Source organism: Panthera onca, chromosome B3 (assembly GCF_046562875.1).
Source record: "Panthera onca isolate mPanOnc1 chromosome B3, mPanOnc1 haplotype 2, whole genome shotgun sequence".
Lineage (NCBI taxonomy): Eukaryota > Metazoa > Chordata > Mammalia > Carnivora > Felidae > Panthera > Panthera onca.
Window position 1 is genome coordinate 39,177,928 of NC_138344.1, and position 24,291 is coordinate 39,202,218.

At 48.9% G+C, this 24,291-nt stretch overlaps 1 protein-coding gene and 1 long non-coding RNA gene across 8 annotated transcripts in view; one reads left to right on the forward strand and one right to left on the reverse strand.

Moving 5' to 3' along the window:
* The window catches only part of MEGF11 (multiple EGF like domains 11), a 351,328-nt gene extending 328,078 nt beyond the window's left edge, over nt 1–23,250 (forward strand). Inside the window, exons 16-26 of one of the 7 annotated variants that reach the window (XM_060618215.3) lie at nt 3,995–4,123; nt 5,138–5,266; nt 5,767–5,895; nt 6,466–6,594; nt 8,119–8,355; nt 9,938–10,056; nt 11,926–11,992; nt 12,602–12,703; nt 15,383–15,439; nt 22,177–22,383; nt 23,090–23,250. In XM_060618215.3, coding sequence (XP_060474198.1) covers nt 3,995–4,123; nt 5,138–5,266; nt 5,767–5,895; nt 6,466–6,594; nt 8,119–8,355; nt 9,938–10,056; nt 11,926–11,992; nt 12,602–12,703; nt 15,383–15,439; nt 22,177–22,383; nt 23,090–23,250 — 1,466 coding nt within the window. Of the gene's footprint in view, nt 1–3,994; nt 4,124–5,137; nt 5,267–5,766; nt 5,896–6,465; nt 6,595–8,118; nt 8,356–9,937; nt 10,057–11,925; nt 11,993–12,601; nt 12,704–15,382; nt 15,484–16,288; nt 16,405–22,176; nt 22,384–23,089 lie in introns of those variants that run through there. The other 6 variants (XR_009605913.3, XM_060618217.3, XM_060618218.3 and 3 more) reach the window with 6 other exon arrangements.
* LOC145715558 (uncharacterized) lies at nt 15,845–22,815 on the reverse strand. The gene is made up of 2 exons (XR_014137799.1): nt 22,464–22,815; nt 15,845–22,359 (listed from the first exon to the last, which is right to left on the reverse strand). It is a non-coding gene; the product is annotated as an uncharacterized LOC145715558 (long non-coding RNA).
* Nucleotides 23,251–24,291: the final 1,041 nt, after the last annotated feature.

The window sequence follows — 24,291 nt, forward strand, 5'->3', positions numbered from 1 at the left end:
TGCAGAATTTGTACTCTGACCTATAGAAGCAAAGAGATCTCAGACTAAGGTAAACTTAGAGCTTAAAGCAACTTCAAGGTCATCTGCTCGAGAATCTCATCTGGCCTCTGCTTAGATGCTTCCACTGAGAGCTCACTACCTCCCAGGGGAACAGATTCTTTTGATGAATAATCACCACTGAGCTGGGCTGGTTTTGTAAGGCTATGGGCCGTTAATATGTATGAGTGGAAAGTTCATTCCATGATGCTTTGAGGTCATGAGAAGTTTGGGCCCCAGGGAAGCATATGTGACAGTTTCATTTGCTTGCAGCCCTCCTAGGACAGTTTAATCATAACCCGACGCGTCGAGGTTTACTTATTAAACATCGGAGACCCAGCCGTCAATACAGATAGGCTGGGTCTAAATTAGGACCTAAACAGCCCGCGGAGTAACTCTCAGATCCTGCGATGTCTGATTTATCGCCCGCTGGCCTAATGAGTATTTTCCACATATAGATCTAATAGAGTTTGCTATTAATGGCAACTGCCCTGGTTAAGTCTCAAACCTTGTAAAAAATTGAACTGACACTTTCTAATGACCGGCTTTCCAGTGAGTTACAAATTACAGACACTGCTTATGCAGAATCATTAAACATAGATTAAATATAACCAGATGTTTTCTTTTCACCAGCCCCCTTCTCCACCGCCCCTCTTCTTGCCTCACTCTTGATTCAGCTAAGAAGTCGACCAATTAATGTATTAGACTGATCGCATTAGCGGCTCTGTGGGTGAATTTGTCAGCCTGGAGCGTGTGAGAAAGACTTCAAAGATAAGACTGTCTTGTTAGAGAAGCCCAGAGCCGGTTTGGGGGGTATGGGAGGTGGAGCAGCTCACCCCCTTCCCCATACAGGGCCAGGACTGGGGAAACGGGCTCCCCAAATCAAGCACCTCCCAGAGGCGGGGAAGAAGCAGGAACCTGAGCTGCAGGTGGCTAGGGGCAAGCCATCCGCCCTGGAAGGAGCTAAGGTTTCGGCCAGGGGAAGCGCGGGGCCCCAGATCAGCCCCATAGCTGCGAACTACGGCCTGAGCCCAGTGAACGAGGGTCACTAGCCCCATTTCTGAGATGAGGAAACAGAGACTTAGAGGGGTCACACAGTCTGTCCAAAAGTGCTCACCGAGTAAGTGGCAGACCTTTCTAGCTGTGTGACCTTGGGCAAATTACTTGACCTCAGTCCCTCAGTTTCCTCATCTGTAGAGTTGATAATAGGGAGTAGTAATGAAAATATCTAATACTGAAAGTATTACAAGGTTGACCGAACTAGTATTTGTGAAGCACTTTGAATGGTGTCTCGTGCATATAAGTGCCTAGAACTGTTTGCTGGATACATAAATAAAATTAAGACCCAAACCCAGGGCTTTACATTGGAGACCCTGGTGCACCATGCCGCCTTCATTATTTGTCCCAACCACTGGTCATGTCCAGGAAAGGCATGAGGTGGACACAGATCCCAGGCTCCAGCTGCCCACAATCTGGTTGGGGAAGGGCTTGAAGGTGAGGCAGTGTGGCATAAAGGAGAGGGTGCCAGCCCAAGGTTTGAGAGACCTGGGTCCTGGGTAAGTCGCTTCTCTTTAAGAATCAACACTTTCCCATGATCCTCTGAGTGACTTAGCTGAGGGCCTCGGACATTCAAGGGATTCCTCCCCCATAACAGGAATGCACGGAAGCCTTCTTGGAGGATTGTGGGGATGGCTACAACTGGGCTCTAAGGGGAGAAGGTTGAACCTGGAAGAGCTCAAAGGGAGAAGAGTCACTGGTCCCAGCAGAACCCACTGGAAGGTCACTGCTCCTGAGGCCTATTTTGGCCATGTTGGAATATTCTCTGAGTGTTTCCTACACATCAGACACTGTGCTGAGCACTCAGACGCAATAAAGAACAGGAGAACCACATTCCCTGACCTCACAAAGCCTATAGTCTAGAGGGGGAAATTTGGAGTTCAGCCTTCTCCAGAAGAACTTGGGAGTTGAGGGGCAGCCGGTTTATTTCCACACATTCAACTACCCTGCCTGGTTTTTCCAGGTGTTGTGGAAGACCAAGACATGGGTAGAACTCAGGCCTGGCCTGAAATAGACTCACAAGTTACAGTAACAGAAGACCAGGAAGAAGAAACTAACCGAGGGTCTGGAAGTTCAAACAAGGACATAGCACCCCAAAACCAGAGAAGATGGGTGAATCGGGATTTAGTTCAGCTATAAGTGACATAAAAAGCCAAAATAACTGACTTGAAAATGACAAACATCATTTCCGGAAGAGAGAGAGAAAGGGAAAAGGAAAACGAACAAACAAGAAAGAAACTATCCAGAAGCAAACCATTGGAGAATGGTAGGGTAGCTTACAAAGATGTCAGGGACCAGTCACCTTCTGTCTTGTTGTTCAGCCATCCTCAGTACATGGCTTCCACCTCTGATGAAAGCTAGCTGCTTAAACTCAGCCACCTTATCCACAGTTCTTATCCAGAATCCACATTATCCTTCAACAAGGATGAGGAATGGGCAACTAAAGACATGCATTTCCACTTACCATTGGCCAGAATGTAGTCACATGGCCATACCCAGCGGTGCAGGAGCCTAAGAAATGAAGTCTTTGTGGCCATAAGCCCAGCTAAAACTTCAGATTCTACTTCTAAGGAAGAAGACAATGGATTGTTGAAAGATTAACAGTCTACTACAGAGAGATCATAGGGAAGGTAGCATTTAAAATGAGTCTTATAGGGGCATCTGGGTGGATCAGTCCGTTAAGCATCCTACTCTTGATACTGGCTCAGGCCATGATCTCACAATTGTGAGATTGGGATTCTCTCTCTCCCTCTCTCTCTCCCTCTTCCCTGCTTGTGCTCGCTCTTGGTCTCTCGCTCTTTCTCTCTCTCAAACAAATAAAGTTTAAGAACAAAATGAGTCTTATAGGCAGGGTAGGATTTCCACAGCTGGACATGAGGGTCAGGGAAACTCTAGAAGGGAACAGCTGGAGTGAAGGCATGCAGTGTATTTAGAAAGTGTTGTGTGGGCCAGTGGCTTATGTGTCTGGGAGAGACAGGTGGTCAAGGGTAACCCAGGTGAGGTAGCTATATTTTATTCTGGGGAAGTGGGGAGCCACTGAGGATGTCTGAGCAGGGCACAGGAGTGCCATGCAGAAGAGAGCTATGCTTTAAAGAGCTCAAGTTGTAGGAAGCAGGTGGAGAATGAACTGCAGGGGAAATGAAAGGTAGGTGCTCAATTAACACTCAGACTTAGTTCTATCAGAGCTTACAGCCTGGTTGAGGACACCAGCCCTTCCTTTAGGGACCAAGGAGTGACTCCTCCAGGAGGGGTGAGAATCACAACCCTACAAGTGACTCAAGGTGGAAATAACCACAGGAGCTCAGTGGAAGAGAGCTCCTTGTGGACTCAGGAGGGTTGTCCTGAGGCTGAGCTAAGGCTTGAGGAACAGGTGGGATTTGTAGAGACAGAGGAAACAGGTGGGCAGAGACGGTCCTCCAACAGTCTAACCGCAGGCCGACCTGCCACCTGCACTCACCCCTCTGCTTCCAGCTACAAACATCGTCCACCCTCGTGGCTATGGGATAGTGATGCCAGCAAGAATGTGGTGATGGAAAGCAAAAGGCCGCGGAGCCGTGTAGACTGAGGGCAGAGGCCAGATTCCCAGCCTCACCGCTTCCATCTGTGAGGCCCAAGTCAAGGGCCTCTACCTAGCCCTCTGGGCCTCAGTCTGGGCCTCTTTCGAAGGGGATCAGTAATAGAGCGTCCAGAAGAATGCAGCTGTGGGCACAAGAGGGGAACTCATTTCTGCGCAGATGGAGAAGGGTGATGGGGCTGTGGAGGTGGGCAGTTCCCACCCAGATCTGTGAGCCCAGGGCCACGATGGCAATGGCCTGGGAACATCTAGGGGTGCAGCAGCTGCGGGTGGTGGTCTGAGGAGTGCAGGTGGGAGGGCAGGAGCCAGGCTGTCCTGTGCCCACAGTGTGTGCTGGAGGGCGCTTTGGACAGGATTGCGCCCAGCTCTGCTCCTGTGCCAACAACGGGACCTGCAGCCCCATCGATGGCTCCTGCCAGTGCTTCCCTGGATGGATTGGCAAGGACTGCTCACAGGGTAAGCAGCTGCCTCCCGGGAACGCCCCCCCCCACCGGAAGTCTGGCCCCCTAACACACCCCTTCCTTGCCCAGAACTCTGTGTCCCTGGTGCCTCCACCAAAATCTCCTTCTCTGGACAGGAATGTCCACCTGAGTCCCATTTAGCTCCATAGCTAACATGATGAGTCATTAGGATTGATCACTGGCGTTATTAACTGTTGGTAATAGAGATAGTGACATTGTTGGGAGTACCATTGATACTAAGACTGAGAATTAATGCTCCGTGGGCACCTGAGCAAGGAGTAGCCCCTACGTTTGGTTGGGGAGGAGAAGGGGGCAGGGACTGGCTTGCTGGGGTTTGGGAGTGGGGAAGTGACGTGAGGCCAGGGCAGTCACCTCAGAGGGGTGAGGGGTCCCCTGAGTGACCCATGTGAATGGTGTCCTGGGCACATAAGCCTGGACAAGGAATTGTAGAAGCTGTTCTTGTAAGGTGTACCCCAATCCGATATGGAAGTAACAGGGACCACACCAGGGTGAAGGCCTAACCTCTAGCCCCGTGGAGCTCCTGGTGCGATGGGTGAGATGTGGCCAGTACCCTGAGGGAGGTCCCAGTTGGATGGCCTGGCCTGAGGGAATTTCCATTCTGGTGGAGGAGACACAGTGCCGTCCTCGGGGAGCTCATCAGCCGAAAGAGGGGAGTCCCCACCCTGGGAAAGTCCCCATCGTCACGGGAATGTTAACAGTGTTCACGCTGTAAACTGCAGTGTTTAGTTCACACACCCCCACACGCTCCAAATCACAGCCGGTCCCCCGAGAAGGGAAGTTCAGGAGCCCTCGGAGCTGGGCAAGTGGGCAGAGGATCCTGGGTGAGTGGGTCAGGAGGTGAGTGGAGGAATTCTGGGAACAGCGTGTCAGGAAAGCCAGGAAATTCCACCTGGGTGTATCCTGGCATCTTGGCTGACGTGCAGTCCCCCTTCCTCTCCCTCTGATTGTCTGCCTCTGTCTCACCCTCTGCGTCCCACCCATCCCCCAGCTTGCCCTCCAGGGTTCTGGGGCCCCGCCTGCTTCCACACATGTAGCTGCCACAACGGGGGACGCTGTAGCGCCGAGGATGGGGCCTGCCACTGCACCCCTGGCTGGACTGGACTCTTCTGCACTCAGCGTAAGTCCTGCCTTCTGGCCTCCCAGCTATTGGGGATCCCGTGCTGCGGCCTGCTGGCTGCCTTGAGCATCGTCCGGGCCTGTGGAGGGAGGGAGGAGGGAGGCCCCCGGGGCCGGAGCTGCCCCCTACCCCACCCCAGGATTGGGAAGCCTGGATGGATTCAGGGGGTTGATGAGCCCCAAGTCCTGGAAAGTCAGGGCTGTAAGGTACCCGGGCAATCACCAAGACCCGACCCTCTGGACAATAGGGCCCAGAGAGGGAGGAACAGTCCGTGGCTACACAGCAAGGAGACCCTAGCCTGGTCTCTGGTTCCAACACACCTTTGTCTAAAGAACTCTTCACTCTCACCCCTTCCCCTTCATGAAGCCTGGAGTCCAGAGTGTAGTGACAGCTGAGGTGCAGGGTCTCACAGGTCCCCACCCTGTGCTCAGAGAGAGGCAGCAGATGACAGCTTTGGTCCCAGCTGCATCTCCGTAGTTGTCCCCACCCTGTTTTTCCAGGCTGCCCCGCAGCGTTTTACGGGAAGGACTGTGGGCGTGTGTGCCAGTGTCAGAATGGCGCCAGCTGTGACCACATCAGCGGCAAGTGCACCTGCCGCACGGGCTTCACCGGGCGACACTGCGAGCAGAGTAAGCCGTCCCAACCCCTGACCCTGAGTGTTGGTGCCAGGCATCAGCCTCTGGCAGGGGAAGCCCCCCTGCCACCGCCCCTCAAAGTCCACTCATTCAGGGCTCTGCACCTCGTGTTCCCTGGATTTTTGGGGCAACTCCCAAGAAAAAAAGGCTGAAGGTCATGCCTACATCGATGTGCCTGTAGAGCTTCTTCCTCCAGTCGCTGGGGGAGGAATGGAAGATGCTAAGGGCAGATCACAGAGGCCTGAGGGGGGACTGAGGGAATACAGGGAGATAGTCGTTTAATTCTTTGAAGCCTCCATGGCACCCAGCTCAGGGCCTGGCCTGTGAAAGATGCTGCATAAATGTGTCAGGTGAGGAGGAAGTAGGAGTGGGTGTCCCCCAACACTCAGGGCTAAGGTGCTCTGTCCACTGCTAAGGTGCTCCCACGGTCCAACCACAGTGGAGATAGAGGGAAATAGGTTTCACTCTGAGTTGGAACTGGCTAATCATAGCTGGCCACATATAGGATGGGAAGAGCGAGCGAGGATGTGTCTATCCGTCCCATTTCTTCTTCGTGCTACACAGGATGTGCCCCAGGAACCTTTGGCTATGGGTGTCAGCAGCTATGTGAGTGCATGAACAACGCCACCTGTGACCACGTCACCGGCACCTGTTATTGCAGCTCTGGATTCAAAGGAATACGGTGTGACCAAGGTAACAGGTGGCAGAGTCCCTAGGCAGGGGGCTCTGGGAGGGCCCCATGGAGACAGGATCGGAGGAGAGTCCAATGGAACAACTGGATTTTAGAAGGGCAGTTTGTGACTTCGGTTTGTGCACTTTTGGAAGGAGAGCAGGAGTGGGGTGGGTTGCAGGGGGGGGGGGGCAGAGGCTCCAGGTACCGGGTACTGGGGGCAGATGGAGCAGGAACCTCTCAGTCATGGCTTCCCCATGCTCATCCTTGGCCAGTTTGCTATGAGCCATACAAGGGTAAGCGCAAGCTAGTCCTCTGGAAAGGCCACCAGACAATCGAAGATATGCCAAATTCTGGTTCTGCCATTACCGGCTAGGTATGCTGGACAGGTCATTTTATTTTACCGGGCTTATTTTTCCACATGCAAAGTCGGAAGGGTAGATTAATCCGTCTTCCAACACAACACGAGGTTCTGTCGAGGGCCAAGGAGTCCAAAGGCGCTCAACCTTGGCTCCAGCTCTATATAGTCAGAGGACACCCCATAGGAATTATGAGGACCAGGTTGAGATGATAGGAGTAGAGAACTCAGCACAGTGCCTGGCACATAAGCAAGCACTCAATAAGTGATTTTGTATACATAAAAACCCCTCGTGAATTGGTGCAAATAAGGGATTACACTGTTGTTTGTTCGAGATGGGGAATGATAATGGGCTCTCAGTTATCCACCTAACAGAAAGGGGCCCAAAAGACATTTCTATTGCATTCTGATGATCACAGAGAATGATAATGCAGCACATTTCCCCGAGGATGTTGACTAGCTCCGTTCACCCAGTTGCCGATAGCCAAGGAAAGGTCTAGCCTCTGCTGGGCGGCAGGATGCCCCCACCATGGGCTTGGCAGCAGTATGAAGAGTTAGCCCATTCATGTATCATCAAGAGGGATGCTGTGGGCAGTCATCGGGCACAATGGCATGCTTTTTTGCCAGTCTGTCCTATGGTGCTCACAGTTCCCTGGGGAGGGTGAGATTATTGTCCCCATGTTACAAATGAACAAACTGAGGACTCAGAGTCACAAAGCTGGTAAGCAGGGAGATGCACTGAGTGCAATTCTTCCGAACTCCGGAGAAACCAGACTTTACCAGTTACTGGTTATATGATCTTGGGCAAGTTATCTACCCTTACCGTGAGTCAGTTTCTTCATCTGTGAAAGGGAAATAATTAAATAGTCCTTACTCATATGGCTGCTGGGAAGATAAAATGAGTTAGTATCTGTAACTCATTTTTCGAAGAAAGTACTCAGTACACATTTGTTGTTATTTTATTTGCCATCCGTGATCACATTTGTTCTTGGTCGTGACCCTGGAAGTCCATCTGCTGTAGACAGTTGAAGAACACAGGCACGGTGAGGGACAGGATCACACAGGGATTGAAGAATAGGGCCGAAGACCAGAACCCAGGTCTCCTAACATTAGAGGAGTCTAGGCCCCGGGCCAAGATCTGAAGAGCAAGCAGGCCTCCCCCAGACTCGTGTCCTCCCTCCCTTCACAGCTGCCCTCATGATGGAGGAGCTGAATCCCTACACCAAGATCAGCCCGGCCCTAGGTGCAGAGCGGCACTCGGTGGGTGCTGTCACAGGCATCGTCCTCCTGTTGTTCCTCATTGTGGTGCTGTTGGGCCTGTTCGCCTGGCGCCGGCGGAGACAGAAAGAGAAAGGCCGTGACCTGGCTCCCCGTGTCTCCTACACACCTGCCATGAGGATGACCAGCACGGACTACTCACTCTCAGGTAAAGACTATGCCCCCAGCATCACCTCTCCTGCCCCTCCCCACACATACACACACACCCCAGAGTCACATGGTATCCTTGGGGACACCCAGGTTGATTGTTGGAGGTGGGTGGTCGTGCTTGCAGGATCTCCTGAAGGCGATGGATGGTCAGATGCTCCTGGAGACAAAGAGTGTGGGGAGCAGGAACCTACTTAGGAAAAGTAGATGGGGTTTTATGGAAATGTCACTTCCTGGGTGCCCAGCTTGAAGCAGCTATGATTAGGAACCTCCTTCCATTTCCCCAGAGCTTCCCATCTTTCTCACCAGGCTTTGGCCACAGGAACACCCATACTAAACAGAAACTTTCCTAAACTCTCCAAGGGAACCCCTCTCCAGCCCAGTGCCTGAGCCGCCTCAAGAAACTGGCTCCTGGGGCTGGAGCCCTGTTCCATTTTTGCTTCCTTGGTGAACGTCTCAGAGCAACCCTCCCTCCCAGTTCCCAGAGTTAGGAGCGCCCTATTAATCCAGTGGAAGGGGATGGTGCCTGGCTCAGGGTAGGGGGAGAGTCTGAAAGTTTGGGCAATGGCCCAGTAGGTCCACAAATGTGGTAGTATCCCCAGGGGGCATTCTATCTAGAGTCTGAATGGGGTGGAGGTGGGGCTATTGGGCCAGATCCTTCCCATCTCCTGAACCCTGGACTGCTGCCTTAAAATGAGGCTTTTGGCTTCGTATTTACTTAAATAAAGAGTTGAGGTCAAAATGCTTTGACATTGCCCACAGCCCTGGGCCACAGGAGGCGGGGCCTGTCTAGGTAAACACAAGGATGACTGCTCCCTCCAGCTGGCTCCCAACTTATGGCTGACCTGCAGCCACTTGCATCTCGGATTGAGAAAACCAAGATCACCTCAGCCCTTTCCTGCTAAGGGCTGCCTACCACGTGCCCACTCGATGCTAGGTGCTGCAGGGTAGACAGGGGTGGCCCAGGTGCAGACCCTGCCTTCAGGGAGCTCCTGGCCTGCACGCCTCCCTGAGTTTCAGCCAAAGCAAATAATCCCTGATGAAATCCCAAGCCCACAGCCATGATTTGGGGATTTTCTTCTATGACTATAATGAGTAAGTTTGGCTGGTTTTCCCACACCACTCCACTGGAATTCCCCAACACCGTGGAGGGGTGCTGGAATCCACAAGCGGGCAGGGCTGGGGCTAAGAGAGGGGTTCTCTTTATGGCCTCACTCCTGGGATGTAACACTGGAGGGAGGCGGTGGGGGGGGGGGGGTCAGCACAGCGCTATGTAGCAACTGAGGGACATATGAAGCTGTGCGAGCCAGCACCCCTCATCCATGCTCTAGCTGCTGGTGCCACCCTCCACACTGGCGAGCCTGACCTGCATCCTACAGGGAGGGACACCATGAAGGAAGAGGCAAATCAGGCCATACAGATTTCTGTGGGGGGAGTGGATGCCAGAAAGCTTGGGGGATGGGGGACTTAGCAGTCTCTCTTTGCAGAGCACTCTCAAAGCTGCCCAGCCCAAGTGTTAGTATTGGGGTGTTCTGACACCAAGGGCAGGAGTATGATGGTATGGCACCTTGTTCTCTTCCCAGATTTGTCTCAAAGTAGCAGCCATGCCCAGTGCTTTTCCAATTCCAGCTACCACGCACTGGCGTGCGGGGGGCCTGCCACCAGCCAGGCCAGCACTCTGGACAGGAACAGCCCCACCAAGGTACCGGGCCCCTGACTCCCCAGACCCCACCCACTATCCTCCCAATGAGCCCTCACCTCTGTCCAAGGAAGGAACTGCACCCCACCTGGAGGGTCCATGTGGAACCAACTGCCAGTACATTAAACACAGCCCCGTGATCCATGGGACATGTAAACACTCTGTGAAGCGTAGGACAGGAAGCCAGCAGGTTACACAGAACCAAGTGCCACGTAACCAGCAGACATCACATGAAACCAACCTACAGCAGCAATCGGATATGTACCCGCACACCCGTGTGTAATGAACTGGTACCAACCCATGTGATCACATGTAGCCTCCTTGTCACTTTTGCCATGTAAGACATGTAATCAAAACACTACATGCTACCCCACCTACCACCGATCACTACAGTCCATTTCCGACACTATGCATGCAACCAGCACCTTAGAGAGTAATCACTATTATCAGGTACCCCTCACGTCCTAATATCTGGCATACACGTTACAACTACATACCCACAACCATTTGTTTTGCAATCAGAACCAACACAAGGGACAGGAAACCCAAACATCAGCCATAGCCAGTGTTCCCACTGACAGTGAGACCCACAGGCGTTCAAGGGCAGGTGTGCACCACCCTCGACGGGGCCCTCCCATCACAGCTCCCAGCATAACCCTGGCTAATGGCAAGACCTCCTCTTACAATCACAGGGCCTTGGGTAAGGATGTCTCAGCACCCATGTGTAGGGAGTCCCCCTGGTGTGCCAGGACCCATACTGGGCAGAGTGGGAGGTTCAGAAATGAAAAGGCTCATGCTGCACTCCTCCTGACACCCACCTAAGCATGTGCATGCGTGTGCACACACAACTACACATGTATACATACAGTAGGACCATTAGGAGGGCAATCCCAGGCCTCCTGGCTTCCTGCACCATCTTTCCTGTGTGAGGAACACAGACAGAAGCGGCTTTCATAGTGTAAGCCTCTGCCCTAGAGCTCTGGGAATCCTTTCTCCCAGTCTGGCCCACAGAAAATGTCCACCAGTCCTCAGACCTGGTAGAACACAGCTTGAACCCCTTAACAATAACACACAGTTCAACCCCAACAGCAAGCACTGTCAAGCCAGCGCCAAGGCTACTTTCTTCCACAGGCTCTCAGCCTCAGTTTTCCTATGAAATGGGAGTGCTGTATGCAGGGTACCTTGAGGCCCATAAGCAAAGTCTGTAGCTATCAACCCCACAGCTTTGGCCCTTTCTTCCCCTCCTCAGCTCAGACTCTCATTCCCAGCTTCAGCTTTAGGCTTAACTGAGGAGCTGGAAGCTGAGGGCAAGGAATCTGGATTTTCTTAGTACAAGGTCCTTGATAAACTAGAGCCACATCAAGGCTACAGCAGATTAGAGGCAAAAATGATGCCAAAGCTGAGGCTTTCCCTTGCTCATACAAAAGGAAGACTCACACACGGCCAGGTAGCAGAGGTGACAGTGATGTTGCAATCTCAGCACCTCTCTTTGTACTGAAAATGGCCTCGTGTTGCTGCTAAGACACTGGAAAGCCTGTTCTACAGCTCAGCCCCACCTACCTGACCTGCTTCCCCTGTCAGAGCCAGCTAGGCTCTGCCCCATTCTTGGGTCTGTGTTCGCCCTGCCCTACTTTGTCCTAAGGGCCACAAACCCTACAATTTCAGCCAGACAGCTTAGAAGGGGGCAGGTTCTGCTCCCACTGGTCTTGGCCATGCCATGCTACATGTATTTCTTCCTTTCCCTCAACGATCTAAGACATAGGTGGGTCAGGATCGTCACAGGGGTGGGTGCACAAGGCTGGGCAAAGTGAAGGCTGGGCAGGGGCACCTTGGGAGCCAAGGGATTAACTTGCTCTCCTACTCTCCAAACAGCTCAGTAACAAGTCCCTTGACAGAGAAACAGCAGGCTGGACCCCATACAGCTTTGTGAACGTGTTAGGTCAGTAGTGCTTTGAGTCTGGTCTCCTGCCATCATGTCCCACCTGTTCTCCTTTTTCCACATGGAAAGGGGCCCTGTCCTAGCTCCAAGGGAGAAGGTTAAATGAATCCTGAGCATGGGTTCCCCATGGAGAAGTGGTACAGGGAGGAAACCCAAGCCTTGGTTTCAGCTCTTATAAGCAAAGGAAGCCCAGGATGCCCTTTATATCAGGGGAGAGGGTGGCTATGACCCAGGGACCACAAAGGAGACAGCTAGAGAGCCTGGATGCGGGACTTCCAGATGCAGGCAAAAGATGCACTCACCATCTGAGAAAGGGACTCTTCCCTGAGCCAGGCCCTACCAAAGCACTTCTTTTCAAGGGCTGCTTCCTCTGCCCTGATGTCCTGGTAGGCACCAATTCCTGTGGGGGGGGGGGGGGGGTGAGGGAGGAAAGGTCGATGGCCTCAACTCTAGCAGATCCCCCTGGCCCTAGCCCCTTTGGCTACTACCCATAGGGGCCCTAATTCCTTCTAACCTGCCCCACCCTGACCCTCACCCCCTCCATATTCCCCACCCTGCCATACCAGGGCCCTGGGAATAATGGCTCCTCCCTGTCATTCCTCTCACTAGACTCCCATTTCCAGATCAGTGCCCTGGAGGCCAGGTACCCGCCCGAGGACTTCTACATTGAACTTAGACACCTCAGCCGCCCCGCTGAGCCACACTCACCAGGTTAGACCCCCTGCCCTACCCCGCATTCCTGCCCCAGACTTACCCGCCATGGTCCCAGATCTTTCCCTGTTGGGCCCTCTTCCCAACATGGTTAGTCTACAAACCCAAAACCCTATCTAAAGGAAGACTGCCTGGATCCATCCCCCATCACCCCTTCTGTTCCCATCATGGTCACTGGATATAGACAAACTGTGGTATTAGGTGAAGGCGACACATCATAATTATACTCCCTATAGACCACAGATTACAATCCCACACCATTGAGAACTTGAGGATGGAGCACCTCTGGGGTTCTCTGGGCCCTGTGGGTGTGGATGACAGAGAGTTGGCTCTCTGGTCTAAAAGCCCACTGTCCTACAGAGAGAGACCCCAGACCCACCAGTGGCTCAGGCCAAGCTCTCCGAGACCATAGGGTAGGGTTGTCGAGCAGGGATCTGGAGAGGTGGGGGAAGGAGGTGTCAACCGACATCCTCTCTGCTCTGTATTAGACTCAAAGCTGGTGACTGGGGCAAGATGAAAAAAGGAGACTGGCAAAGTCAGTCCTGCTATGGGAGAATGTGGGTAGGAGTTACAGAAGTAGGTGCCATAGGAGTAAGCACAATGAATCAGCAGAGAATGTAGCCTCCCTGCAAAGTGGCCCCTCAAGGGTAGGGCCTTAGCATACTGGACAACCCTCAGGCTCTAGCTGGTTTCTAGAGCTCAAGGAAATGAAGCTCCACCAACCCCTGCAGGTCCCTGGGTGCAGTAGCACTAAGAAGAGAAAAGGTTCTGAATTCATCTGCCTATTGAGCAGTCGTGGGCTGCAAAGACTCAGAGTCTATACCTAGGAGGCTGTGCTCTTGGCTGTGGGCCCCCTCGGCCGTGTCCGGTTTCTCAGCAACCCCACCAAATATAATCCTCCTGCTCCCCACCCCCACCACCCTGCATCTCTTTCCACAAGGGAGCATCCTCTGGGCTCAGCCCACATTTCTCCCCGCATTATAGATCTCGCTCTTCAACCAGTGCAGCCAGAGCTACCACATGCTATCATTTTTTGGCTTACACTAAGGCAGGCTGGTGGCCAATGGGAGAAAATAGTTAGGGAGATCTAGGTCCTGGTTTTTGTGTTGGGTAAGTGACTGTCCCTCTGTGGGCCTCTGCTTCCTGCTCTAGAAAAGGGAAAAGTTGACAGCCTAGCCTAGCCTCCCTCCCTCCCAGAGGGTGAAGGAAGCATAGTATAGGTATAAAGAGCTGAACTGAGGCCAGGGATACAGATTCTGAGTCATGTTTCTGAAGGACACAGGTACCTGCAGGCCCTTTAGAAGAATAGCAACCTAGGGGGAAACCTGGACTGGTTCTGCCCTATCACTCCGTAATGTGTGGGAGGCAGGCAGGTAAGAATAGATTCCTACAAATTCAACTTAGGAACTCTGTGGAGGAGTTATGGTATAGGGATGTATCCAGATAGTAGTGGGTTGGTCTTCAGTGTCTGAAACAGGGAAGAGTCAAGTGGAGTCAAAATTGTATTTTAGTCATTATGTGCTGCATGCCTTTTTGCCTGGTATTGTATCCTCAGTTAAGCGCTGAAAAATAATGACTCAGTTAAAAGCTGAAAATAATTACCAGAGTCATTACAGTCTCAACCTAAAAATGCCAGACAGCTTCTTCTCTGGTATCACCAGCAACAAAGAAGCCGAGTTTGGTCCCTGAAGTTTTATGTCCTGAATCTGGCTATGGCTAAGGACCATGCATTGCAGGAGCTGGATAAATTGTGACAGCCAAAAGGGAGAGAAATCTTTCAGACTGAAACAGTGGTAATACTTGTCAAAGGCACCTCTGTTTTGTGCAAATGGTCCACCCCCAAAAATGGGTAACTAAGAGAGACTATGAATAGAAATGACTGTACATCCTGGAAAGGTAACTAATCAAGAATCTCAGGGGCGCCTGGGTGGCTCAGTCGGTTAAGCGTCCGACTTCGGCTCAGGTCATGATCTCACGTTCCATGAGTTCGAGCCCCGCGTCGGGCTCTGTGCTGACGGCTCAGAGCCCGGAGCCTGTTTCAGATTCTGTGTCTCCCTCTCTCTGACCCTCCCCCGTTCATGCTCTGTCTCTCTCTGTCTCAAAAATAAATAAACATTAAAAAAATTTAAAAAAAAAAAAAAAAAAAAAAAGAATCTCAGCCACCAGTCCACCTCCCTCCCCGGCTCCCCTCAGTTGAGCATCAGATCCAGGAGAGGAGGCAGGACCAGAGCTGAGAGGTAAGAAACAGTCTTCAACCCCATTCCAAAATCCAACAGAACTGGGATTTGGAATGTCATATACCCCTTCCCCAAGCTAGGAACTGGTACTGATTCATCCCTTATCCTGTAAGTCCGGAGCTTGGAACTTCACCTTCAGTGACTGCGGGTGTCATGAGAACTGCCTCTTGAGGACCTCACAGTTAAGGTTAAAGAGAAGAAGCAGTGCTGCATATGCCAGGGGGCGCTGTAGCTCACCGCTAATGCTTCTGATCCCTGTAAGAATTCCTGCCTGGTCAAAATGATTTAGAGTAGATTAAACCCAGAATAATTCTCTAGCACTTTAGCTAATTTTATGGGCAGGGGAGGAAAAAAAGGCAAGAAAAAAATAAAGCAAAAATGTATGCAGTCCAAGTAAACCTCACTCACCCCATTTTTCTTTCTTTACACTATTTTAATGCAGGTGCTTGTGGAATGGACAGACGTCAGAACACATACATTATGGACAAAGGCTTCAAAGGTAGAGTATCCAATCCTGACGTCCCATTAGAAAGGGCTTAGCAAGATAAAGAGTGCAGATCTGACATGACCAGGAATTCTACCAGAGACACTGCACACATCTCTTCCCCTCATTCCCCAAAAAAGTAAAAAGACCACAGGACCTGGGGCTGCTGGGTAGCTCTGCTCAGGAGGAGCAATCATAATAATAATGAATTTATATTTCGATTTAAGTTGCACCTGCTTAGCAAGCGCTTGTGGGTTTTTTATAGATGCCAACTAAATGTCTTCGGAAATGTAGAATGTCATTATCCAACCAATTAGTATGAGTTAAATTGATTATAAAATCTGAAATAAAGTCAATCTACCCGCCCCAGAGGCCTCCTGTCGTTGTGCTGGTGAGGAATGCCACCCTGCACCTGCTGGCTTTCTGGAGCACAAGGAATGAACATAATACCTAGTTTTAATACCGTATGGTACTCCACCCTTGACATCTGTGCCCCTGAAAGCAGGGAAAGGACTAATCCTTAGCACATGGGAAATGCGAGGTGGCTCATCCTTCTAGGACATCTGTGGGTGAAGCCAAAGATAAAGGTCAGGTCCTGCCCTGGGCTTAGGCCCTGCATTTAAGTAACAGAATGTGTGAAATAGAAACTGTGTCTCATTAATGGTGACCTTAGACTGGGAGCTCTCCAAGGCCTTGTTTCCTCATCTGCAAAGTCAGGATACTTATACCTGTCCTATTGTCTAATAAGGTTATCATGAGTAGCCAATAAAAAAAAAAAAAAAAAAAAACACATTATGGGAAGTGTTTTTTGCATATTGTAGAGGGTTGTACTAATGTAATAGGGCTGTCCTTTTGTCTCTTGAGGTCTATTTAGGAGTCTCAACCACACTGAGAGAGATGGCTGACAGCAAAGATTCCAATGGATATATCCTAGATCTAGCTGTGCACCAGAATCACCTGGAAAGCTTGTTAAACAGACAGTTGTCCACACCCCATCTTCCCAAGACTCTGAAGCAGATCTAGAGTGGAGCCCTGGAATCCGCATTTGTAATGAGTACTTCAGGATATTCTTATGCAGCACATCACCCAACTAACACTTAAGAACCACTGATCTAGATTGACCCAGATTCCTCAATTACTGGTTCTGGTCTTTCAGAGTGAGCCTTAGTTATACCTGAGACACAACTATTTCCTAAATAAGAAGAGCTAGTCATCTATAATCTATAGCCCTTGGTTATTAGGTGAGCTAGGGGTAGGTGATACTAAAGCAGGGAGGGCAAGTCTCCATGAACACGTTAGGATGTGCACACCACAAGAGAACAATCTGAGGACAGAGGTCAACCCCTAGGCTCCTGACCAGCCAAAGGACACTACTCCCCTAGGAGCATCAATTCTGGCCATTTTCTGCATATTAACTTAAACCATCCAAATGGAGGCAAGTACCATTACAGTCTGGAGGCTAAAAACAGAAAAGAAAGCTCTACTGTTTTATCACTGTGACCTGGGACTTCAGTTTCTTTCTCAAAGATCTGGACAACAAAGATCTCTTTAGAGACTTCCCAGTTCTCAAAATATGCATGACTCAGGCATGAATAAGCTCAGACAGGCCCAAACACCTCAATAAAATGAGCACCCAACTTTCCTATGCACTTTGTTTTATGATTAGGGTAACTGCTTTCAGACTCGCAACCATAAATGTCAAACAAAGCTAAGGAGGGCAGGGTCTCTGCCTCAGCGTCATTCATTCCTCATTTGTGGGATCACGTATCTGAGCCTGTAAGTGCAAGGAAGGCCAGATTTTGTTTTACCACTCTGGCTATAAACATCCTTTAAATTCGAGAAAAGAAGGCTGTCTAGGTAAATATGCCACCAGATGTTAGGAACCAACACATCAGAACAAGAGATTTCAAAAAGAGGAAAATGAAATGTCACAGTTTGGAACTTTACAGAACTATTTGCCAAAGTTATGGAATAAACTCCACTAACTGGCTGAACTCCCAATAAACATTTAATAAACTAGTCTGTACCAGGAATGATTACTTTCTAAAACTGTTGGGCCAAACCAAATGAGAACCCTAAGTAAGAGTCTGAGTGTTCTCTGAACTCAGTGGGAAAGAGCCTGGCCTCTAAGTTTTGGATTCTGTTCCTAGTTCTTACTGCGTGGCACTGACTAAGTCACACTTATTTCCTGAGTGTTGGTTTCTACCTCTGTTCCAAGGATGAGGTTGTAACTAGCCCCATCTCTAAGGCCCCCTCTAGGACCTTAATCCTTGTTACTTACTGAAGACCTCCACTCACTGTCATCCTGGAGTTGCACACCACCACACACATTGCTGCACTAACCCCATTTTACCCCTAAACACCTGTCCATCTCTCCCCATTCTCCCCCTCAACACAATGATATTGTAACAAACTGCCTTGTGTTCAATTCCTTATCCGTCAGGCATTTAAAAGTGCTACAGAAGAAATCCTCCCCAGTATGCTCCATCACTTTTATGATCCTGAAATCCTGAATCCCACTGTTGCAGCCTCAGGGAAACTACCTGTATGCTCCTTACTAATCCAACCTCCACGTCTCTCCTTGCAGTTACCTTGGGCTGCAAGATTAGTTAGAGTCCAGTGACCTCCTGAAAACTTTTTTCAGTCAGTGTGATTCTCCTTCTGATCCTGAAATCTCCCTTTTCCTCTCCCCATATCCTGGTCTCTCAATGAAGAAAAGAATGCTAACGTAGGGCCCAGGAAGAAAAAAAGCAGTGTGACTAATAATAATAAGCTGAGAAGAAACAGATGTTCAGTGTCTGGGTTTTCTAAGAGATCCTGGCTTTACCTCGATGTTAGTGTGAACCTAAAAGCCTTCTAGGTTCCCACCCACAGTTCAGATCAGATCCTACTTACAGGATGGCCTCGGAAAGTCATTTCCCCTCTCTGGATTTGCTGCTTCCTTTATAAAATGAAGAGGTATAGGCTCATTTCCAAGGCCCCTTCTGCATCTGAGGGTATAAGGCTATGTGTGGTTTGAGGGAGATAAGAACTAGAAGAGAAAAAATGCTAAGGCATTATAAAGCTAAGTCTTTGGTCCAGATGCTAGTTACGGACCGCTGAGGAGTGACTCTCCAAAGCTTAGGTGGCTTTGGTTGACGCTTCCCCTTTCCTTGCAAAATGCCCTCAAGTGCAGGGACTGGCTGGTGTAGGGTAGGGCTGTAAAAGGATGGGGAAGTGCCTGAGAGAGGTTACTCTTCCCCTTACCCCACCCTCCCTGAGGGCAGGCAGGTAGATGACTCAGCTGGAGCAAAGAATAGCTTTCTAAAGTGTAAGTTTTTCAGCTAGCCTGGCCCTTTCCTCCCTCCAGTTCCCCAAAATAGAATCCAGATGATTTTATTATCCAACACCCTCTCTCACCCACCTCAACACATACATGCTTCTCCATCCTTTCTTTCACTCTGGCCCCTTTATGAGATACAGCTTCTCCTTAAAACGAATCCCCTCCCCCAACCCCAACTTGTCTTTCATCCACTTAGGTGCATCCCCTGCTGCACAGCAAACTATTTACAGGAGTCCCCCTTACCTGCAGTTTTGCTTTCCGTGGTTTCAGTTACCTGTAGTCAACAGTGATCCAGAAGCACATGATCAAGGCCAATCAATAGTGGCCTGTCACAATGCCTAGCTCATTCACCTCACCTCACCATCGCAAGAAGAAAGGTGAGTGCAGTACAGTATTTTGACAGAAACCCCATTCACATAACATCTATTACATTATATTGTTATAATTGTTCTATTGTTGTTAATCTCTTATTGTACCTGACTTATAAGTTAAACTTTATCATCGGTATGTATGTATGCAAAGGAAAAAACAACAGTATATAAAGGGTTCAGTACCATCTGTGGTTTCATGCATCCACTGGGGGTCGTGGACAAGTATCCCTGTGGATTGGGGAGGGCAGGAGACTACTGTATACCTCCAAATTTGAAGGCAGCCTTGATTCTTCTGGTGGAAATGAGAAGAGGGGCACTACTGGCTGACTGTGGCTCTTTTCAGCTTTGCGCTACAGCTTCAAGACTCCCCCACTGCCACAAATAAATTGATCATGGGATATCTACCAAAAGCTTAGAGCTTGGACCTTCTCTCCCAGCAGGGCTTGGCCCCCCATCGATAGAAGGTATTCCTCGTTGAGGGTAGAACAAAGCTGTTGCAGCTACAGTTTGCATTGAAAGATACAGAACAGGAGCACAAGTAACCAGATGGAAGGAGGAAAACACCATGACTAGATACCAGAGAAGATGGGTTGAGTCGTAACTTGACCACTTACGAGCATCAAGCAAACTTTATGAGCTTCACTATCCTCATTTCTGAAGTAGTAATCCTAGTCCTTCGTGTCCAGCCCTCTTCACAGATGTAACAAGTTTCAAATGACCTAAATGGAGTGAAGATACTAGCTATAAGGGCTACCTTTTCTATTGCTATTCCTTAAGTTTTAGAAAACATGCAACTAAGGCACCCACCAATCAAAGTAAAAGGATGTGTCTGGGTGAGGAGGTAGGGGTGGGGTGTTAGGACTTATCACTCAGGAGACAGCCTTTCTTTAAGCAATTCTAGTCTCAGCTTCCAACAAGCAGCTCTGAGTCCTGAGTACTTCCTTACTCCTTGGCTACCAAGTTCAGAGACCACAGAGCGGGACCGATGGGACTATGCTGGGGTTCTTGGACATACTTCCAGCCCTTGTACTAAGAAACAAAGTAGTAAAAAGGAAGGAAGGGAAGGAAAGGGGGAAGAAAGGAAAGAAAAAAAACAACAACAAAGAACTCAGTAGAAGCAGCTTTATGTGGCTCTGGGCAGGCTGTGGCCCAGGACTCACAGGACCTGCATCCCCCTTTCTTCATGAGCGCCTCACCAACAGCTGGGCCTGCTCATTGTCTAGCAAGAATGTTTTTTCTTACTCCTCTCTTGGGTTCTATATGCTACAAAGAGGCCACAATCTGCAATGGGACCAAGGCCAACATCCTCTCTCTACCTGTGGGCCAGGGTGAGATGGAAAATGTTCTGAGCCTGGTTCTGGAGCATGCTCTACTACCGATGAGCAGTGTGACCCTGGGGAGGTCACTTCCTCACTCCAAGCTTCAGTTTCCTCATTAGCAATAAATAAGGGGAAGAGAGAAGAATTATTGTTCTAAGCTAGATCACAGGTGTTGTGAACACTTGAATGAATTAATGGGTGAATGTACTTTTGTACAAGATTAAGGAAATGTTACCCTCTGAAACAAACATCAGTAACCCTGTACTAGCAGAAAGGGAGATCCCCTCCCACCCAGTCACCTGTTACAGGAGAAAAGACTGCTAGTGGTAGCAAACATCTCAACTTGCATCCACATGGAGTGTTCTGCTCTCCTTGGACCTAAGGGAATATCTAGTCACCCCATGAGTTACAATGATTTTTTTTTTTTTTTTTTTTTTTTTACATTTTCATTAATCTCACAAGCTGGAGGCAGAAAGCATGTGATGATTCTAGTGGAAGACTGTCCAAGAATTTCACCATCTGCTACCACTTACAGAAATTTAAAGCTGAGAAATATAGAAATTTCACCATCTGCTACCACTTACAGAAATTTAGACCTCTGAAGACCACTCATGACTGACAAGTCCTGCAACTCCATGCTTATTTCTAGACCCCCTGGCTGGCAGATCCTCACAGAATGAGGGCCTGAATTGCCAGATGAGAGAATCAACTGCTTGTTAAAGGCCATCAGAACATCTTGCCTCACTTGGGATGATCTAGAAGCTGCACTGATAGTCTCAGGCTGAAGGAGGGGCTCCCCTTCCCTTTTGTGACTCCCGGTCCCAAAGAAAACACTTTCTTCCTCCAGTGAGCCACAGTTACTTTGCCTCCTATTTGGAAATCAGTTTGCGTCCTTTTGTACCCTAACATACCCTGAAGTCTTGGGGATGATGCACTAGACAGGCAGCAGGACAGGAAGCAGTTCTCCTGGTATCAGAAAAAGATACTGTCAAAATAGGTTTCAGTTAGCATTCACAAGAACTAAGGTAAGTGACCCCAGGGATACGCTGTAAGGCTTACTAGAAAACGGGAACTTTCCAAAGGCTAGCCTGAGACCCAGGTGCTTTTCACATCTCTATTACACTTCAGTCAGCCCCACCTCTGATCACAACCTTCTCAAGAGCAGGGATGCCGCCAGCCAAAGTTTGCTGCCTAAAAGTTGCCCACACCTGTGCCAAAACACACACCTACTTCTTTTTGAATCTAAGCTTCTTAGTCATCAAAAAGAATTCAGAGGAAGAATGATATCACAGAACAAACAGGCCAAGAAGTCCCAAGGCATGCATTCAAGTTTTGGCACTGCTATTTATGAGCTTATGTGACATCAGCCAAGTCACTTCATCTCTCTGGGCCTTCATCCTATAAAATGCAAACTATCAACCATCTCTGAAGGATTTTGTAAAAAAGTAAATAATAGATGTGAAAGCGCATTACAGATACCATAAAATAATCCTGTTCTGGTGCTAGAACTGACAGCCAAAAGCAAAAATGTTCCTGTCCCTCCAAAAATGTAGGTTTCTTTAAGAAAAGAACTCTCCCTACCTAGGAAACCACTCCAACATATTTAAGCAGGAAATCTGGGGTTATCATAGGCTTTGACAGCTCTAGGATCCTGAAGGCACATAAACTGCAATCTGTTTCTGGTATTGAAATTAAGTCTTATGTCCTCTCATGTCCTAAGAAATCTTTCTTGCCTTACAGATTACATGAAAGAATCCGTGTGCAGTTCTAGCACTTGTTCCTTGAATAGCAGTGAAAACCCTTACGCCACAATTAAGGACCCGCCCATCCTCACCTGCAAGCTTCCAGAAAGCAGCTACGTAGAAATGAAGTCGCCTGTGCACAGAGGGTCTCCGTACACAGATATAGCATCCTTGTCGACATCTAATAAAAATATATATGAAGTTGGTAGGTGTCTCAAATAAGTACCTTAGTGAAATCAGGGCAATAGTGCAGTATCTGAAGTCAAACAAGCCCTCTCCACTCACCCGGTCTTGAAAACACACCCTTCTTTTGTTGCTTTTTAAGGAATCCAAGGCGAACGGTCTTTCCCAGGACTACCCTCCTCTCTCACGCAGGAAATCAAATTCTCGTATTAACTGTGCTTTAAAAAAAACACCAGGACTAGTATGAATCAGAAATGCTGGGGGTGGGGAGTCAGTGGGTATATACACACGCGTGCGCGCGCACACACACACACACACACACACACACACACACACTTCAACTGATTGCTGATACAAATCCCAGTTTAAAAAAGAAAACAATCAGAACAGACATTTGCCAAGTTTCTAAATCACTGTCTCCTACCTTCTTCGTTTCACCTATGTCTCTGGGCTCGTAGAGACATAGAGGCTCTGTAGACATTCTGGGCTCCTAGAATACCTCTAGGATATTCTAAACCTCTTGGTTTTGACCCAGAGCCTGGGATTCTAATAGTATACTCAGGTTTTCCATTTCATGAGCAAGCCTCAGTCATAACCCTCATATATTTATCACAGATTTATAAATCCCTGGCTTCTCTCCCTATCAAGTTAAATAGAACTCTATTCCCCCCAACAAGGCAACCAAAGCTAATCTGTTCTCTGAACTCATTTTTCACTATATTCCTTAGAGCCCACAATCAGTGTGGTCCAAGAAGGCCTCGGTCATAACTCCAGCTATATCCAGAATCCATACGACCTACCTAGGAACAGCCATATTCCTGGTCATTATGACCTCCTCCCAGTAAGACAAAGCCCTGCCAATGGGCCCTCCCAGGACAAGCAGTCTTAAGAGAGAAGCCTCTCTCTTGCAATGTGCTCTGCTGAATATTCTGACTCTCTGAAAGAAGACAATCCCTTGACTTGAAATAATGACACAGACTGACTTCAGCTGCGTGTTAGTTATTACTTTCACCTGGAACTAAAGAAGAGCTTCCAAGTGGGACTGGGGTCATTGTTCAAAAGGTCTGTTCACAAAGGCAAATCCTATCCACCCACCCACACCCAACCCAAAATGCCCAGGACTATATAGGATCTTTTAAAACATTTAAGATACAGCTACTGAACATCAGCTAAATATATATATTGACATACTTAATCATCTGAAAATGATGCTTAAGAAAACACGTAGCATAGGTTTCACAAACTTCCTAGGGGGAAGGGGAAACTGGGGAGGAGAATGGATTACTTTAAAGCACCTGAAATGTATATGTACTTTTGGTTGCTGTTACCTTCAACCTCTGTTTTATTACCTAAATAATACACAAACACAAACTGCTAATAGCACCACTAAAGTACCTACACATGTATGTCTGATCCACCCATCACAATGGCCAAGATTACAGCGTACAGTCTAATACTGACAACTTCAATTTTTTAAAAGTAAGACTTTAATAAATACAGATGAACTTTCCCTCTTCTGCCCTTCGTGGTAGTAGGAGGGGGAAAATTTTCCAAAGCGCAGCAGCAGCCTCTTTCAGTCTACAACAATGATTTCTAGGCCAGCTTTACCAAATCTTGCTGATTCAAGGTTCAACAACATTGCCCAGTCCTGGCCTTGTCATGTCTCCTTAGTCCATCCAATACCTGAGTCATTCCAGGTGAACTAGAACTCTGAGATGATGCTTTAAGCAATCAGTCACAGACTGGTGTGAATTAAGCATCCCTAAAAACGGCTGTTTGGCCTCCCATATTTATTTGGTTGGCATTCCTCGAGTCAGACGAGTACTTGCTTTCAAGCATTTCTTTGTAAATCTTGAGCTTGATATAGTATAGGACCTAAAAGTGTAGAGGAAATTGGACAAAAGTGGATACAGCAAGTTTAACAGTCTGC